The 18,586-nt window shown below is 42.4% G+C and overlaps 1 protein-coding gene across 1 annotated transcript in view; it reads left to right on the top strand.

Annotated features, from left to right (window-relative positions):
- TBC1D2B (TBC1 domain family member 2B) overlaps positions 1–18,586 on the top strand; it is a 40,297-nt gene that overhangs the window by 7,875 nt on the left and 13,836 nt on the right. The window contains exons 3-9 of the mRNA XM_081838828.1: positions 2,763–2,928; positions 7,730–7,881; positions 9,021–9,238; positions 11,584–11,979; positions 12,991–13,101; positions 13,761–13,954; positions 16,717–17,211. Of these exons, the coding sequence (XP_081694954.1) occupies positions 2,763–2,928; positions 7,730–7,881; positions 9,021–9,238; positions 11,584–11,979; positions 12,991–13,101; positions 13,761–13,954; positions 16,717–17,211 (1,732 nt within the window). The remainder of the gene's footprint in view (positions 1–2,762; positions 2,929–7,729; positions 7,882–9,020; positions 9,239–11,583; positions 11,980–12,990; positions 13,102–13,760; positions 13,955–16,716; positions 17,212–18,586) is intronic.

Genomic DNA, 18,586 nt, shown 5'->3' with positions numbered 1-18,586 from the left:
AATAAATAACTTTGCAGTATTACAGATAACTGAGGAAATTGTATTTATTCATTGAGTGCTGTTATCAGATTATAAGGTAATTTAAATAGTACATTTCTGACTGCATCATTTTCATTTAGGTTAAATTCTATTTATAATTGATATAAAATAAGCAGGGGAGGTATATTTTGTTGAAACATCTTCCATGCTGGTAAAAGTTTTATGTAAGGTCACACCAAAACCATCCTTTTGAGTAGATGTTTTTTAAAAAACCCAGATGAGAACCCAAGCAAGGTTTCATGCCAGTCAACAGCCTGTTGTTCTAGTAGAATGCCGCAGGTGTCCTAGTCATGATTAAACCGGCAATGGACAGATGATATGGGGCATGAACAGCTCAAAGTAAGTCTGTGCTCCAACACGAGCCACTCCCTTCCAGTGTTTGTATTAAGAGTAAATGGAACATAAATTTCCTAGCAGTTGATTAACTTGTTGCCTCATCATACTGTTTTTCTATGGTCACCAGTAGGGAATGCCACTTAATATTAATCGCCTTCTAGCCCATAATTACCCTGCCCAGACCACAGTTGCAAGCACTCTCAGGCTGAGAGTTTTGGGGTTGATCTGACATCATGCTAAACCATGGTTTTTCACTAAGTGAATAAGCCTATCCTGCTCCTGTGCTCTTCCTCCTGTGTGGTTGGGGGGAAGGCTTTGGAAGCCTTAACTATGATTTCACATGTCATCTTGGCTTGACCGTGACAATAGTCTGTTTCAAAATAAGCCCACTGTAAACAAGCTAGCCTGTTTGAAACACCCAAGTTTCCCAGTTCAGGTGAAACCATAAACAACAAAAAGTGAAAGCTCCCAAACCCCTCATAGCCATTTTGTGGAAAGAGAAGGTGAGCACATAGTTCCAGGAGGAGTTTCAACCCATTCACATGTCACTAAGCCATGTCTGAACCTGGGAGTCTCTCCTCCCTTGCTAATCACAGCAGCCCCAAGAATGAAGGTGAGGAAATTTCATGTTGTGGGGGCACATTACATGATGAATATTTGGGAACATGCAGAGCTCACTTAACTTTGAAAGGTTCTATTTGGTTGTCTTCCACTGATGTAGCATTTTATTTGGCTGATAGCTTTTGTTGATGGTTGTAGTCTGTTTTATGGAATTTTAATAACTGAGTGTTAAACAGATCTTTGGCTTCATCCAAGCTGAAAGACTGTGTCCTTGATTGTAGGTTATGTAAATGTCCTCACAACACTCCAGCATTCCTGTGGATTTCATACTGGTTGTGATCTGGAGAAGAGAATCCATACAAATGTGATGTGGTTTTACATTACTGTATATGCATTTCTGTCATAAAACAGCAAGAAGTGTGGGCATTCTGCAAACTGTCTTGTTAACTGGGCATGAGCATTCTTTCCTGGGGCCGTGTTGGTCGGGGAGGGGAATTGCTTTGCTTTGCTTCATCCTGCTGGTTTTCACACAGTACTCATTTTAGCAGAGTGCCGACAACTTTGTATTGTAGTGGAAATGGTTGAAGGTGTGTCTGCAGCTCTAAACTTGGCTCACCTTGGAGCAGTGGTTTTCTTGAAACTTGTAAATCATTGTATGCTTTAGATCCAGATAGCAGAACATATCCCTTGTTAACGGAGACAAAGCCTGATATGGTGCAGTCATCAAATGTATGCAATTTGGTGCAAGGAGGAGGAAAACTTCAATAATCTTTTCTCTCTCTTTCTTGCTCTATTCTTGTGTAATGCTGCTGACAGAGGGAAGAGTACTAGGAAGGGCTACCTGTTAATCTCTCACTCTTGATGTCGCTGAGGGCTAGTGGGAGGGGAAGGGAGCAAGGGCCTCCTTGCTAAATAAACTGAGCCCTGTGGTTTTCACATGCCTGCAGAACTTTGGAGGTGGGCTGTCCCAATTCAGGTTGCATAATAAGTGAGGAAGCTTCAAGGTGTATGTAAAGATACTGTTAGACTGCCCAATGATTGCCAGCTCCTCTCCATGCTCTGGGTCCTTTGACAGAGCAGAGGAGGAATATGGCCCATTATGAGTGTACCTCTTTTACTTCCTGAGATGGTATGTACTCATTCAAACTCTTGAATTTGTACCTTTAAATACCGGTGTGTATTTAGTGGGGAGGGGGCTACACAATTACACCTAAATAATGTTTGGCTTAATCCTTAGGTACCTGAAGCATTAGAATACCTGCATGTGCTAGAATCTGTTGTGAGAGACTGACATAATTGTTGGTTATCTTGGTTGGTTTCTGCTACCCTTCCCCACACTCATTCTGAATTCCAGTTTTATTCTCTAAACTTTAATGCAGAGCTTTTTAAACATTAGTGTGTCAGCTGCAGTGTGCAGGTGTGTCACTCAAATGCTCCCTGTGCTCCTCCCAGGGCTGGAAATGGGTTAGTTTAACCTCCAGTTTGCTAGTAAAACTGAATTACTGTGTCACAAAACGACGCATGTCTAAAAAGTCTGTCACCAACATGAAAAGTTTGGAAAGCTCTGCTTTAATAACTGCATGAGATGCTGTGAGTTATAGCCAATTTGCATGACTTTCTTAGCTGGCCTTGAGGGGAATATTAACTCTTCAGCACCATAGTTGTTGGACTGTGATAGTTTCCTGGGGTACTTATGAGGGGAGCTCAATACCTTCCTTCATGACATGTTAGAAGTCCTCTGAATTTGCCCTCCATGAGCCTTGATGTGGACTGCTGGGGTGTCAGCTGCATTATTAAGTACTGGTGGTGTTTTTTGCCCTTCTTAGATTGGACCACCATGTTTTCAAATGCATCAGCAGAGAAAGCTAGAAATGTCCTAATGGTGGAGGCAGCGCGCACAGAACTGGTGGGAGAACAGGCAGCGTGCCAGCCAGCCCCAGGCCAGCCAAGTGCCATTAACTTTTCTTTGAAGCAACTGGGTACAGATATCAAGTGAGTATTGTGTGTTGTGTTACTTGACAGTGTTCATCTAATGGGGTTGGCATAAATACTACCATGTGATTGCAAAAATGTTTCTGTTCAGATTAAGCCTGTGGAGCAGATGATATTTCTTCCCCTCCCCAAAAATAATACAGTTGGAACTGAAGCTGTTCATGATTTAGCAGAGGTAACATTTGGACCTAGATTTCCAGCAGCAACATTCAACTTGCAGCCCACTGGCTTCCATAATAACTTTATTATGTTTCAGGGGAAACATGTAGGCTAAATCTAAGCAAGGCTGTGGAGATGGAGTTAAGCTGACTAGGGGTGCCAGTGATCAGGGAACTGGACTTTCAGACAAAGTTAAAACCAGTGGGGACCTGTGAAAATCCATATGGGAGTCCAGTTCCCATGTCAGTTTGCTACCTAAAGCATCTCAAGGGTGTGGAAATGGAGTGATTAGAATGTACTAGAACCTGCCACACAAGGTGCATCTCTGAGTAAAAATCTCTTCTCATAGGAAATTTTGTCCATGATGTGATTATTTTCCACACCATGTTTCTGTTATGAGCAAATGGTGGTTCGTTCGTTGAACAGTTTTTTCCTCACTGATGCTTTCCACCAGTTTACATGAAGCAGAATTTAGTTGGCAGATCTGTAATTTCATCATAAAAAACACATTGGTACCTTTCAGCTTTCTGGTAAGGAGAAAGTTCTAGCAGTGATGAAATGTAGCGTCTTACTCACCATGCTGCACCAGCTCTCTTTCGCTTGCCCTGTGAAAAGGACATAATACCCTGTTCACATAATACCCTGTTACTCCTGTTTAAAAAGTTCTAGATCATTTATCTTTGAAACAATATTGGTCATTGAACGTAATAAAGAGATTGATTGATACATCTTTAAAACAAATGTCTTGAAACATTGTAAAGTAAAACACCCCATAAATATCTCTCTGTCTTTGTGTTCTCTTTTTAAATAGTGGGAAAGGCACACTGAATATCTAAGAAGTAACCATTTATAAGGCTTGTGCTGCTGCTGAAGTCATTGTTTTGACCTTGGCCAACTTCTGGCAACAGTTTTGTGGCAACTGACCTCCGATCACTTTTCTTCTCTTCTTACCATCCCCACTCGCACCCTTTCATTAATGCTGAAATGCTGCCCAGGGGGAGTAAGTCTTGCAAGTACTTCTGCAGCACAAGCTCCCATCAGTTTCTCGGGGGCGAAGCTTCAGTACTTGGAGGATTGTCCTCTCCTGGTTCCTTTTCCAGATGGTTATGGAGCAGGGCACATGTGGCAACTGTTGCCTTGGTTGCGCTGGAAAAATTAAACCACATCCTTCTTGTGATTTCAATGAGTGTGATTGATACCCCCACCCCTATGCTATTTAGTTGCACAAAAAGGCTTTTGAAAGGAAAATGTTGGATGTGCAATTCTGAATATGGTCTAAGAATTTTTCTCTGCTTGTCAGTTTGACCACAAAAATGTCCATAATGGGATTCTGAATCTTGCATACTGTTTGTAGGAAAACTAAGGCATCTCTGAATTACTCCAGATCAGGCATCCCCAACCTTCGGCCCTCCAGATGTTTTGGACTACAATTCCCATCATCCCTGACCACTGGTCCTGTTAGCTGGGGATCATGGGAGTTGTAGGCCAAAGCATCTGGAGGGCCGCAGGATGGGGATGCCTGCTCCAGATCCTTACTCCATGTGATGACTTTTAGCTCCTAGTGTATAATGTTAACTTTTGCTTTGGGCATAACATAGGGAAATATCAGCCCTGCACAGATCTTCAGCCGTCATCTGTTTTGTGTTACTTATCAGATTGTGTTCCTATGTGGCAAACTGGTTGTGCATAAAGTAAGCCTTCGCCAACCTGGTGTCCTCCAGATGTCCTGAACTACAGCTCCCATCGGCCCCAGCCAGCATGGTTGTATGGTGCTCCTTACTTAGGAAATCAAATGAACATTTTTCTTGGCTGGATCAAGCTTTTGTGGACATTATGTGGAACCTGCAGCCCTCCACATGTTGCTGGACTACAACTCCCATCCTCTCTGACCACACCTACATGATAGTATGGGTTGATGCCTCAAGATCTGGAGGGGCACAGGCTTGCCACCACTGTTGTACGGTCTAGTGCAACTTTCACCAACTTGGTTCCAGGGCTGGCCCAAGATACTTTGCTGCCTGAGGTGAACCAGAAAATGGTGCTCTCCTTGGGAATTGTAGTTTGTTAAGGGTGCTGGGTTACAGCAACGATAGGGAATATCAGGCTAAGGGACCAATGCAGCCTTCCAAGCCTCTGTGGTGGGGCTCAGGCCACCCCTCTCCAGTCCTGCTTTGCACCCTCAAGTTTTGTTTTGTTTACTGACTGAAATGGTTCTTTGGATGGAGGACAGTACTGTGGTGGTAGAAGAGCACCCCGTCCCCTGCAACCCCTCCTGCGTCCTCTTTCCCTTCCACTGACTGACCTGTCTTTTGCCTTTGCACCATGGCTTACTGGCTGGAGACTGAAACTGCTCTCTTGCAAGGCAGGAAGCCTGCATGTTGGGAGGGAGCTGTGCACACAGCACAGCAGTTGAGTGGGACTCTGTGGGCTAGAGGTTTGATAGAGGTACAGAAAGGGAGGGGAAGTAAGACTCTGAAATGGGGAGGAGAAACATTGTGGTGAAGCAAGGGGGACTAAATGGAGAAGAAAAATGGGGGTGAGGAGGGAAAAAGAGGAAAGCCAGAAAGCAAGGGGAAGGGTGTGTGGCTGAGGAGTGCAATCAAGTGCAGGAGGTGGAACTGTTGCTCCTCGCAGCTGTGTGGAGCCTGCCGCCCTAAGGCCACTGCCTCACCTTGCCTCATGGTGTCCTCCAGATTTTATGTCTGGAGCTGTGGGAGCTGTAATCCAACATCTGGAGGGCACCAGGTTGACAAAGGCTGGTCTAGCATCTCTCACAAGTACTTTACCACTAACTCCCTCCCCAAACATATGAAGGAAGTTCCAAGATCTTGCGGAAATTGTAGAGTCAGCCAAGGGAAATAACATTAACTTTACCAAGTTCCCCCTTGTTGACTGCTTAACCACAATTGCCAGGCTTTCTCTTTCAGAAATACAGCAGTTTTATCACGTGCTTTGAATGTTTCTCTTTTCAAAATTAGCCAATATGTGTTCATGTGTTTTAACAGCTACTGAGCAATTTTAATACAGTTGTTGCAGATCCATAGTAAAGAGTGGTTGCCGTTACCAAGATTGTGTTACACAAATTCAAGACTGTACTTACGACTTCATTTCTTGGCAAACATGATTGCTTGAAATACATCTGTTCTGGTAAACTTCCTGAAGCTCGGTGTAGATTAGTGTATCTTAAATGCATGTACTGTAGTAACCCTTGAGTGGTGTAATCATATGGCGAGATTTTGCAACCAGAATTCTTATATCAAACTAACAAATGGCACTTTTCACTCTTTATACATTTCCTCATAGTGTTTATAAAGTTGCTTTACATGCCTTGCTTTGTTTTTTAAAAATATATTTTACTTATCATTTTCAATTTTCTTATGTGCACTGATGATAGTCAGTTTGGATGGGGGGCTTTTATCCACTTCTGCAGTCACACAACCAACCAGTAGCTGAACTGGGTTCCACACAGTCACAAAAATGAAGTCACAAGCTACAGTCACAAAAGCGAAGTCACAAGTCAGTCCCATAAAATGAACAACAAGCCACAGTCAAAAAACCAAAAAAGCCACACCAAAATGCAAAAAAATCAAAAACAAAACCTCCAAATATAACTTCTGTGTTGCATGGGTGCTCGGGACTCCACAGCTGGCAGACTCAACAGGAAGCCTCTGATTAGCAGCGAGGGACTCAATTAACAAATGAAACACACTCAACAGAAACCAGACGGTGAAAAGTGACCCTTAAAATGGCAATTTTACATGGATTTTGCTATCTAACGAGGCCATTGATCCATAAAATGAAATCAATAAAACAGTACAAAATGAAAATGTGATTTTTTTTCTTACCTGCACTGATGATAGTCATTGTTTGGATGGGGGCTCAGGGTCCTCTTCCACAATCACAATCTGCTTGGCTCCCACCATTCGCGGAGGCCTCAGAGAGCTCCCATGGCTGGAGCCCAGTTGCGGACCCTCCGCAGGCCCCGCAGATGTCCGGGCTTGGCTCTGGGCAGTGGCGAGGCCTCCGAGAGCTCGGAAAACTCACTTCTGGGTTAAAATCATTCGTAATCTGAAAAAACGTAATTTGAAGTGTTCGTAACCCGAGGTACTTTGAATTTAAGTGTAGTAGGAAATGATTTACTATTTTAAGTGGAAAGCCTCAGGGATTCCTTGAGTGATCCATTGTTGCTGTCATAGATTGTAGCAGAGTCACTTATTGCATTACCATATGCTACAAATGGCATTCTGAGACTTATTTGGAGCAGGCTGTCATTGACAGGGTTGGAAACGTCTGAAGCGTAGTCCAGCCTTTCCCACAATGTTTCGGATTGCAACTCTCAGCAGCCATAGCCAGTGCATGTCAGCTGAGCACCTTTCTATATCTTCCTGGGAATAATTTTTAATCTGAAGAGTATAAATTAAACTCCTAGCCCTTGATATTTAAATGCACATTTGACAAACTTTTGCAGTGTAGGCATCTGCATCAACCAAGTTCTCTGCTTTGGAGTAAATTTGAAACCAAGAGAAATTGAACAAAACAGTAGTTTTGCTTGCTTTTGATTTCTACAGTTGTGTCTCCTTTATTTTAAAAATTACACTTCTCTCTGTTTGTATAACTACTTCTTAATTTCTGTACTTGCCAGGAACTCTGTGTCTTCACTAAGAACTGGAAAGGGAAGCAATGACAACCGTAAGAGTATTTTTTACACAGAGGAGTGGGAATTTCTAGATACGAAGGATTTGGAGGAGTCGATAGTTCAAGATCGGAAGAGGTTTTCAGGAGAGCAGAGCAAAGGTACTCCAGTGTTCCTTCTCCCCACATCTCCCATCCCCATCTTTTCTACTATTGTACTTTCCAAGATTCTTTATATTTCTGTACCATTGACTCTTAGGAGCTGATGAAAATGCAGTCCCACTCTAAAGGCACACCATGAAAATGGGTTCTCCATTGATAAAGAATTCTGATAATATCTCTTATTGGAAACTGATTTTTATAATTTGCCTTTGCATTTTTCTGTCTTAGCTACCGGGATACCTGGACTCAAACTTGCACTGCTGTGACTTATTTCCATCAGACCCATGCTGTTGTCAAGGCATTTTTCTTGAGTGTACAAAGTACCTCTTTATTAAACAATATGTTGCAAATTGGTTATATTGTACTATATGCAAGAGCGAAGAGAGTAAGGAATACAGCATTTTGGTGCAGTTGATAGGGGTTTAGATTCAAGTAGAGAGGTTGTGGGGGTTGGGGAAACTTGAGTTAAAATCCACACTCAGCCATGGCAATTGTGGCCAAACTTCAGTTACAGGAGGTCAGTCTGAAGTCTGAGGAGGAAGATGGATAGGATACAAATGTGATGAATTAAAAAATGGTAGGAGTTTGTTTCTGCACAGACGTTTTCAACTTTAAATTGGGAAGGTCTTCCATCTGATCAGAGTCGTTTGTGGTGACTTGTGGTTAGTCTGATGAAGGAAATATGTGCTTCACTGCTCAGTTTCCTTTACTATTGTATTGAGTTGGAGCTCACGACAGACAATGGATTCTGAGGCTAAGTCTCCAAATGTAACCCTAGTTCTAACAAACCACAGAGGATAAATGAGAGTGCATACTATGGGCTCACTTCCTTGTAATGACAAAAAGAGTTAAAACTAACATCCACTGAAGTAGCAGGCACTTCTTTTTTCAGTTCTAATTTTGTCCTGGTATATGATTTCTTAATTGTGCATGGTCTCACTGCTTAGAATAAAAGGGACAGGGAGAAGAGAACTGAAGGAAACAGATGACATACAATTAATTAATCAACTTGGAAGTGCTTGCTTCAGTCTTTGTTCCAGATTTGGTGATTGAGTACAGTTGTGTTCTTTTAACAAAGTGAGGAATGTGTCCAAATACATTTTAGACTGAATGAGGAAAAAATATATCTCCTTATGCAGGCGTGTCTGGGCCAGCCTTTCCATTTGATTTTGGCCGCATTCCACACAGAACAAGGCGTCCTTTAAAGGAAATGATTGCAGGCAGCAAAAACCGGAATAGCACGGAGTCGTCTTCTGATGAGTGTAATGGAAACAAGCTGGCTTCCGAGATGCAGTTGAAGTTCCAGAGCCAACAGGAAGAGTTGGAGAGTCTCGAGAAGGAGCTGTTGAGTCAAAAGGTAACTGGTCTACAAGCTAGAGAGGAACAGGAGCTGGAGCTGGAGCCAGCATTGGCATCATTTATGGCAGGTTTTGCCAAGCAGTGCAGGAAAACCTGCCTGGCGCACACATTAGAGGCGGGCGGTTTAGACTACAGTACAGCGTCTCTTGGGCTTGCCAATCAGAAGGTTGATGGTTTGAATCCGCTTGATAGGTAAGCTCCTGTTGCTCTGTCCCAGGTTCTGCCAGCCTAGCATTTTGAAAGCACACCAGTGCAAGGTGGGAAGGTAAATGGCGTTTCCATGCTCTCCGGTTTCCGTCATGGTGTCCTGCTGCTCCAGAAGCGGTGTAGTCATGCTTGCCACATGACCCGGAAAGCTGTCTGTGGACAAACGCCAGATCACTTGACCTGAAAGCGAGATGAGCACTACAACCCCGTAGTCGCCTTTGACGGGACGTAACCGTAAACATAACTCCCAAATTTTTGTATGTGCATCTTCTGGGACCCAGCCCCAGGCATTCTACACCTGCTCTGAGTTTTTTATTCTACAAATGTGTGGTTGCCAGAACCAGGGACGGGCCAGGTTTTCCCTCTGTAGCCTATGTGAAGACAGTAACTAGTGTGCATACTTCATTTTAAAAAATAGCTAGCTGACCTCTTAAACACATTTTTAAAGAATTACAGAGACCTCGCTGCTGCTAAGAACTTTGCAGAAGGGGTTGTTTGTTTTTTGTCATGTGCAGGAACTGAATAGAAACTCAGAGATGGCTGCTTAAAATGCTGTCCAGCCCAACATGGTTCTTGTGCCTTGGTGCAGCCTTTCCCACCCTCATTCCTCTAGATCTTGAGTGGGTGACATTTGTCCTCCCCCACACAATGCTGCTGAACTGTGGCTCTCATCAGCCCCAGCAAGCATGCCCAATGGCTATGGATGATGAGAGTTGCAGTTCTGCAGCATCTGGTGGGGCGAATTCCCCATCCCTGTTCTAGATGTTGCTGTGCTACAGTTCTCATCAGCCCTGGCCATGCTAGCTAGGGCTAGAATCTGACAGCATCTGGAGAGTACTATGTTGGGGAAGGCTACCAGTTATCTACTTAACTGTAAATGTAGAGGTAAAGGGACCCCTGACCATTAGGTGCACTCATGGCCGACTCTGGGGTTGTGGTGCTCATCTCACTTTATTGGCTGAGGGAGCCGGCGTACAGCTTCCAGGTCATGTGGCCAGCATGACTAAGCCGCTTCTGGCGAACCAGAGCAGCGCACGGAAAAGCCGTTTACCTTCCCGCCGGAGCAGTACCTATTTATCTACTTGCACTTTGACATGCTTTCGAACTGCTAGGTTGGCAGGAGCAGGGACCGAGCAATGGGAGCTCACCCCGTCGCAGGGATTCAAATCACCAACCGTTTGATCAGCAAGTCCTAGGCTCTGTGGTTTAACCCACAGCGCCACCGGCGTCCCTCTCTACTTACCTGTAATTGTCTCAAATTCAAAGCCTTAAGCTGTCCAGATTTTTTTTTTTTTTAATGATTGTAGGTGTAGGGGGAGAGATTAACTTGCAACAGAATTTTGATGTGCTTGGTTTAAAAATGCTTCCAGTTGCTATCCTAATTGTTCGTTTTGAAGATCTACTGTAGGTATGGCCAAAGGCTGGCATCTACCCAGAGGTTTGATTCTTCTCTTTAAACAGAATTCAGTTTCATGTTGCAATGGTTTTAAAACTTTCCTCAATTTAAAAATTGGTGTAATGTCTGTCACGAGGGGTAGATGCACAAGTGATGGAAGTTAAGCGCCGTCTTGGCTGCACAGACCTAGTTTATCTTTTATTTAACCAAATCGTTTTTTTAAAATTTGGTTTATTATTTATTGTAAAGCAAACCTCTAAGCGGTTTACAAAAGTATAAAATATTGGGACCACTGCTTCTGCTCACTCCACTTACCAGCCATGTCTATCTTCCAACCCCTTTCCAAAGCCCCCCTCCCCCGCTAGCCTGCTCCTGCTTCAGAATAGAGCTGCTGTGCTAAACCTCTGTGAATTGCTTGGTTAAAGCTTGTTGCAACTGCATTTAATGGAGGCAGGTGCTTCAGAGTAGCTTACTAAACCAGTCTGTGAAGCACCTTCTCCTTCCTCCAGGCTGCCATTTGTCACACTGGAGTTGGCATGGTAGCCATGCAAACTGCAGTGTGATGCAACATGATGTATATAGGAAGAAAACAAAAATATTCTCAGTAAAAATAATTAAGCACAAGCATATAAAAGCTGTCAAAGGAGGAATTAAAATCAACAGTAGCTAAGAGGTAAAGCACATCTAACTTGTGCATGCCACCATGTTCACCAATATCCTTTTTTTCCTTCTCCTTAAAGGAACTTGTGCGGCTTCTGCAGCAGACTGTCAGATCTTCACAGTATGACAAATATTTTGTAGGGCATCTTTGTGATGGAGTCCCCAAAGATAAGTTAGAGCTGCTTCATGAAAAAGACAATCAGATATTGGGTCTCAACAACCAGCTTGAAAAGCTTAATCTGGAGAAGGACAGTTTGCGGCAGGAAGTAAAGAATTTGAAGTGCAAGGTGGGCGAGCTCAATGAGCAGCTGGGCATGCTTATGGAGACCATTCAAGCCAAAGATGAAGTGATCATGAAACTTTCCAGGGAGCTGAGTGAATGTGAGGGCCAGTCATCTGGCCAGAGTGGAGGATCAGTCCATTCTCCCATGTCTTCTTCCATCAACAAAGAACTGCAGGAGCTTGACAGGCTGAAAGTAAGGAACATTTTTGCTTCAGTAGTGGAGGCCCTCCCTGAGAATTCCATGTGATGTGCCCTTCTGTAGGCTGAATATTTTCAGGAAATAGTTTGAACCTTGGTTTGGAAGCAAGGCACTTACCACATTTCACTAATTTTGGACGCAAGGGCTAAGTTTGGTTGGTAAAAACTATCAAGTAGAGAATGTGAGTGGAAGAGAGGTGGAATGAGGATCATTTGAAGGTGGCCCTGACTTGCCAGACCATGTTTTGGCATTGCATCTATCTGAGTTGAGCTGTAGGGGACCCAATTCTCAGATCACAACAGGTGTTGCAAATAAGGTTTAAGGAATGGGGTCACATCCATGAATAAGTAACAAAATGTCATAAGAGCAACAACATGGGAACACATATAGCATGATACAAATACAGATTAAAGAGAGAGTGACAATATATGTGTCAAGATGCTGCCTTATTTGACAACCTTCAGACCTGAAGCGTCTTAAGGGAAGACTGAGCCCAGCAGAAACAGTCACAGCTTAATGATTTGAAAATATAGAACTCTTATAAACTTTCATTGCTTCCCTATTTCTTAATGCTTGAGACACATTTGATTTTTAAAGTAGAGCTTCTCAAGAAACTTAGCATGATCTTGAGTGATTGAGCAACAGTTGGAAGTCAGTGAGTCAGATCATTGTTTTGTCATTAGAGTTTCATTTTCGCTATAGTTGTATAAAAATGGAGAGTACAGTTTTACTAGTGGTCTAGCCCTAAAATGGTCCACCGTGTCAAGTTTTCATGAGTGGAATTTATAGCACGCCTCTGAGTTCTTTGACTATCTAGCTCCCCACTTGAGCACTTTCTCTGTAATTCTGGAGTGCCTCCCCCCCCCCCCCCCGTGTCAATATACTGTTTTAAAAACACAAGAAAAGTAGAGCTTCTTGGGTCAAGCTTCACTAGTCCTTACTGCTTGTATTCCTCATAATATATTTTTTAAATAACCTATATTTATCCATATCTTTTGTTCACAGGATAGTCTTCAGGGTTATAAAAACCAGAACAAATTTTTAAATAAAGAGATCCTAGAACTGTCTGCTTTACGGAGAACTGCTGAAAACAGAGAAAGAGACTTGATGACAAAGGTCAGCTTAACACAGATGCTCATTGTAAATCTTTCACTTGACACTGAAAGTAATATCCTGCTAGCTTTCATTGCCAAAAGTGAAAATTTCAAGCAATATATAGAAAGAGGAACTTAAAACTAATTGTTATGCTGATTTGCAGAACCCTCTGTCTTTTTCTGGAATTGCAACATCCTCGTTTTATCTCAGAGGTGGGGAACCCTTTTTCAGTCTTAGGTTTGCAGCATTCCTTCATGGGCAGCCTTCCAGGTGACACACACCAGTTGTGGGCAGGGCAGATGCACGTGGATGTGACTCTTACCTTTGTGCAGGAGATTGTAGCCATGCAAAAAATCATCGGTTACTGCACATACGCATCTCTACATCCTGCTTCCACACAACCAAGAGGCGTGCATTCTGGCCAAGCAAAAGTACTTGAGGAGGTGTTATGGTCTGGGGAGAATCCCAGGCATAAAGTTAAAGAGGCGTAGGTAGCTGCATTTGGCCTCTGGGACTGAGGTTTCTCAACCCTCTTTTATCTTCACGGGAGAGGGACAACTTGTGCATACGCTCACTTATTCACTCACTCACTCGCTCGCTTATTGAAATGGATTCCCATGCATCACTGAAATGTTTCTGCAAGTGCCAATTTGAAAGAATTTTTGGTGTATTCTCTGCAGTATACAAGCCTTGAAGCCAAGCTCTGCCAAGTGGAAAGTAAGTATCTTATCTTGCTTCAAGAGATGAAGACCCCAGTTTGCTCAGAGGAGCAGGGTCCTTGTCATGATGTGGTGGCCCAGCTCCTGGAAGATGCCTTGAAAGTGGACAGCAGTGAGCACCTGGAGCAGACATACTTCAAACCTCACATGGTCAGGTAAACAGAAGACTCTTGATAACTTCACATTTGATACAACTATATAAATAAAGTAAAACACCACAGCCTTTTCTGAGAGCTAGTGCAGTGTAGCAGCTGAGGGACTAAGCTGGCACTCGCAGTTTTAAATCTCTTAACTGCAACTATGTCTTTGCCTGGTTGCCCTTTGGCAGTCCTTTTGGACCCGAAAGAGGGCAGAATTGGGGTGGGGTGAAACGGGGCGCACATATGCATGCTCCACCAGCACACATGGGGGCTGGGGCTGGGCCCTCTGTGCGAAATGGTTGCCACCTGTACTACGATAATACAGGACTCATGTTGTTAGGACTGTTGTAAGAGTTATGGAACTACCTCAGTGGTTGAGCGCCTGGGTTCAGTCCCTCAGTTTCCAGGAGAGAATCCCCTGCCTGAAATCCGGGAGAGCTTGTGCTGAATTGGTGTAGAGTAGACTTTAGATGCCATACCCTGAGTGAGATGATTGGTCCATCTAGCTCAGTATTGTCAACACTGACTGGTAGCAGTTCTTGGATAATATGCTTATGAAGTACAATTGTCTGGAGTTCTACTATTTTTAGTATACTAACCACTCCCTCTTCTCTCCTCATAGCCTTCTTCCTTTTCCTTTCTTGTTTTGATTTATTCTCTTTCTTTATTGTTATTACTGCATTTTGTGTGCTAGAAAGTGAACATAAAAGCAATTACCGGGGGGGAAATTGACTGGCAATGACTCCAGAATTCTAGACCTTCCCTTCTCTACATGGAGATGCTGTAGGCATAACCTAAGACCTTCTGCATGCAAAGCATGTGCCTTAGATCTGTGCTAGCTGGTCATTTGTCTGACTTGGTAGAAGGCAGTTTCCTATGTTCTTGTGTGAAGTGTTGTTGTGTGATGTTAAGACACCAGTGCCAAATACTTTCTTTACTTTTGCATTTGGAATGGGTGCCAGTAGCATTGTATTTTCTTTGGGGAACAGTGGGACTGAATTTAACACCTTTTTAGGGTGAGCTGCTCTGAGCTAGAACTTCTGCAACCTCCCTTGCAAGATGACCCCTTAAATATTTTTAAACATTTTGTGGGTTCAATGTGTGTGTGAAAGAGGGGTGTTGCAAAGCCTGGATTAACTTAATTAACTCAAGTATAATCAGCATGTTTTCTAACTTGAGAATTTTTTTGTCTGAACACTTATAAGAAGTCATTCCAGTAGCACCTTAAAGACCAACTGAGTTAGTTCTAGGTATGAGCTTTCGTGTGCATGCACACTTCTTCAGATGGTATCTGAAGAAGTGTGCATGCACACGAAAGCTCATACCTAGAACTAACTCAGTTGGTCTTTAAGGTGCTACTGGAAGGAATTTTTTTATTTTGTTTTGACCATGGCAGACCAACACGGCTACCTATCTGTAACTTATAAGAAGTATTTAACTTAATAATATATAATATAATATAATATAATATAATATAATATAATATAATATAATATAATATAATATAATATAATATAATATAATATAATATAATATAATATAATATACCATCCTTCACCAAAAGATTTCAGGATGGTTCACAAGATATTTGGAAATATTCTCTAAAACAGGAGACTGGAAACTGGAGGTGAAGGAAGATCACTAACTGCTGTTGGGAAAGGGGAGGATGGAGAAGCTCCAGGCTCCGAGTCCTATCCCTTGCCAAAATAATGGTTAAAATGTTTGAGATTGGAAACTTTTAATTTCACAGTGCGATGGCATTACCATTCAATAATTTTGGTGAGCACAGGTGTAATTAAATCCTTAGGATTGTCATTGGCAATTATTTTGCTATTAAATCTGTCACATATGCTTTGAAGTGTTAAATCAGTGTAAGAGACCACCTTATAGATCCAGTAGATTGCTGTAGTCTGCAGAAGAATTTCTCATGCAAAACCCAAAGATCTTAGAGCAAGACTTTCAGGGTGGTCACCCCTGCTCTATGGAATAGTATTCTTGTTGAGATATGACAGACTCCCACTATTTACACTTTCCAGAAACAATTGAAGATATTTGTGTTCTGACAGGCTTTCCCAGGTTTTTCCCATGACTGTCCATTTGCTAGGGTTTTTGTCTTGTTTTAAATGTATTTGTAGTCCTTGTATTTTTCACTGCTCATAATTACCTTATATGCAAATTGCTTTGAGGCAGTGGCTTAAAAGATGATGGATAAATTAACAACAAACAAACAAACAAACAACAACAACAACCCTTTAAGTATAAGGGTAAAGGACTCCTGGACAGTTAAGTCCAGTCAAACTTGACTATGGGGTGCAGTACTCATCTCACTTCAGGCCAAGACATTTGTCTACAGATGGATTTCTGGGTCATGAGGCCAGCATGACTAAACCACTTCTGGTGCAACAGGGCACTGTGATGAGTGCCAGAGCACACGGAAACGCTATGCTACCTATTTATCTACCTGCGCTGATAAACTTTCGCACTGCTAGCTTGGCAGGAGCTGGGACAGAGCAACAAGAACTCATCCCATCACACGGACTCAAACTGCTGACCTTCTGATCAGCAAGCCCAAGATGCTCAGTGTTTTAGACCACAGCACCATCTGCTCCCTTACTAAAATGAATGAGTTAAACAGAATGAGGGGGGGGGGGGGACTTAGTGCATTTTTCTGAGCTCACAAAAGATATAGCAAACTTCCAGAATATCACCTTTCTCTTGCTTGAGATTTTTTCATTCCTAAAGATTCCTGGTTAATCAGATTTCTCTCTCCTTTACAGTGAATATGATATTTATGGGTTTCAGACAGTTCCAGAGGATGATGAGGAAGAGAAGCTGGTAGCGAAGGTTCGGGCCTTGGATCTGAAATCCCTCTCTCTTACTGAAAACCAGGAGATGTCCACAGGGGTGAAGTGGGAGAACTATCTGGCTAGCACCATGAACAGGGAGATGGTGCGTTCTGTGGAACTCAAGAACCTCATTCGGTATGGGATTCCGCATGCCCACCGCTCCCAGATGTGGAAATGGTGCATTGGCCTTCATGTAAAGAAGTTCAGAGAGCACATGGACCCCGGCTATTTCCAATCACTGCTTCAGAATGCCCTGAAGAAGCAGAACCCGGCTTCAAAGCAGATAGAGCTAGATCTTCTGCGGACTTTGCCCAACAACAAGCATTACTCTTCTTTGACATCTGAAGGAGTGCAGAAGCTGCGGAATGTCTTGCTTGCATTTTCTTGGCGGAACCCAGACATAGGATATTGCCAGGGTCTCAACAGGTAGAATCTGTTTTCTTCATTTTCTGTAGTCATTTGGCATGTCTCACTTATATTTATTTTTTAAAAAAGAAATATTTATTGTCATTTTGTTATGAGAGGGGAAACATAAATTACATAGAGATTCCCCTTTATCTCCACAATAGGAACTGGTGATATTTATTGTTGAAGCAAAAGGCTGCGTGATCTAAAATAGGAGTTAAAGGCGATGGCAAAAGAGCTAAATGTGATTGCCATTTATGCCATATTCAAAGGGTCAGCTGTAGAAACAGATTACTTATTTTGCTAATGTGAGCCCATGAAGTTTTCAGGATGGGTAAGGCATTAAGAGAGGGTTGCAAGAGTTCAAGTTCCATTTTGGCCCATAGAGTTGAAGCTGAGTTGTTAATCATATGTGTCAACTGTTTTAATTGGAAAGCCTCGTAATACAACTTAAGATTTGGGGCACTAAGATCTCCCTTAGTTCTTGGTCAATACAGGGTTAGACAGCACACCCTGCTTTCTTTACCTCCTGAAATAAAATTATTAATCAAGTGTTGCCATTGAGCCAATTGAGAAAGAGGGATAGTTATGGGCTGGACCTGAAAGAAAAATAGAGATTTATGAAGAATGCACACCTTCACAGCTGCAATTTGGCCTAACCAACTTAAATTTAAATGCCTCTGTAGCCTTTTGTCAAGATCCCCAAAATTCCTTCAGTAAAGTTGACATAACTCCATGATTTTACTACTTTGAGATATCTGAATCCACCACATAGCAATTTAAAACCAGAATTAGAGTGTAACCAGTTGTGTTCTGAAATCACGAAAATAGGAAACATCACTGATTTGTTTTAATTAAAACAAAATAAAAAAATTCCTTCCAGTAGCACCTTAAAGACCAATTAAGTGTTGGTGCTACTGGAAGGAATTTTTTTATTTTGTTTTAACTATGGCAGACCAACACGGCTACCTATCTGTAACTTGTTTTAATTAATTTTTCATAGAATTGTAGAAGGTCATCTAGTCCACACCCACACACACCCAGCAACCTTAGCAGACATACTAAGAGTCTGCTGTAGAGGCAAGAGAGCTCTTTTAGGATCATATAACATATTAGCAGATCGTGTGCAAATGGATTTAATTTATGTTCAGTTCCCTGAATTTGGATATCTCTTAGAATTGTAGCTAAAGCCTCTATTGCCGCTGCAAATTGGAGTGGCAATAGTGGATAGCCTTGTTTGGTCCCTCTTTTGATGGTGAAATTTGTGGAGTTAACTCCACTAAGGGTAATGCAAGCTTAGAATTCTGAATAAATATGCTCAGTTAAATGTAAAAATCTATTCCCAAACAACTCTTTGATAAGAGTTTCCTGAAGTAGCTCCATTCAATACAATCAA

Source organism: Podarcis erhardii (assembly GCF_964252035.2).
Source record: "Podarcis erhardii genome assembly, chromosome: 14".
Taxonomy (NCBI): domain Eukaryota; kingdom Metazoa; phylum Chordata; class Lepidosauria; order Squamata; family Lacertidae; genus Podarcis; species Podarcis erhardii.
The sequence above is the reverse complement of the archived record's forward strand: the minus strand, read 5'-3'. Positions and strand labels throughout refer to the sequence as shown.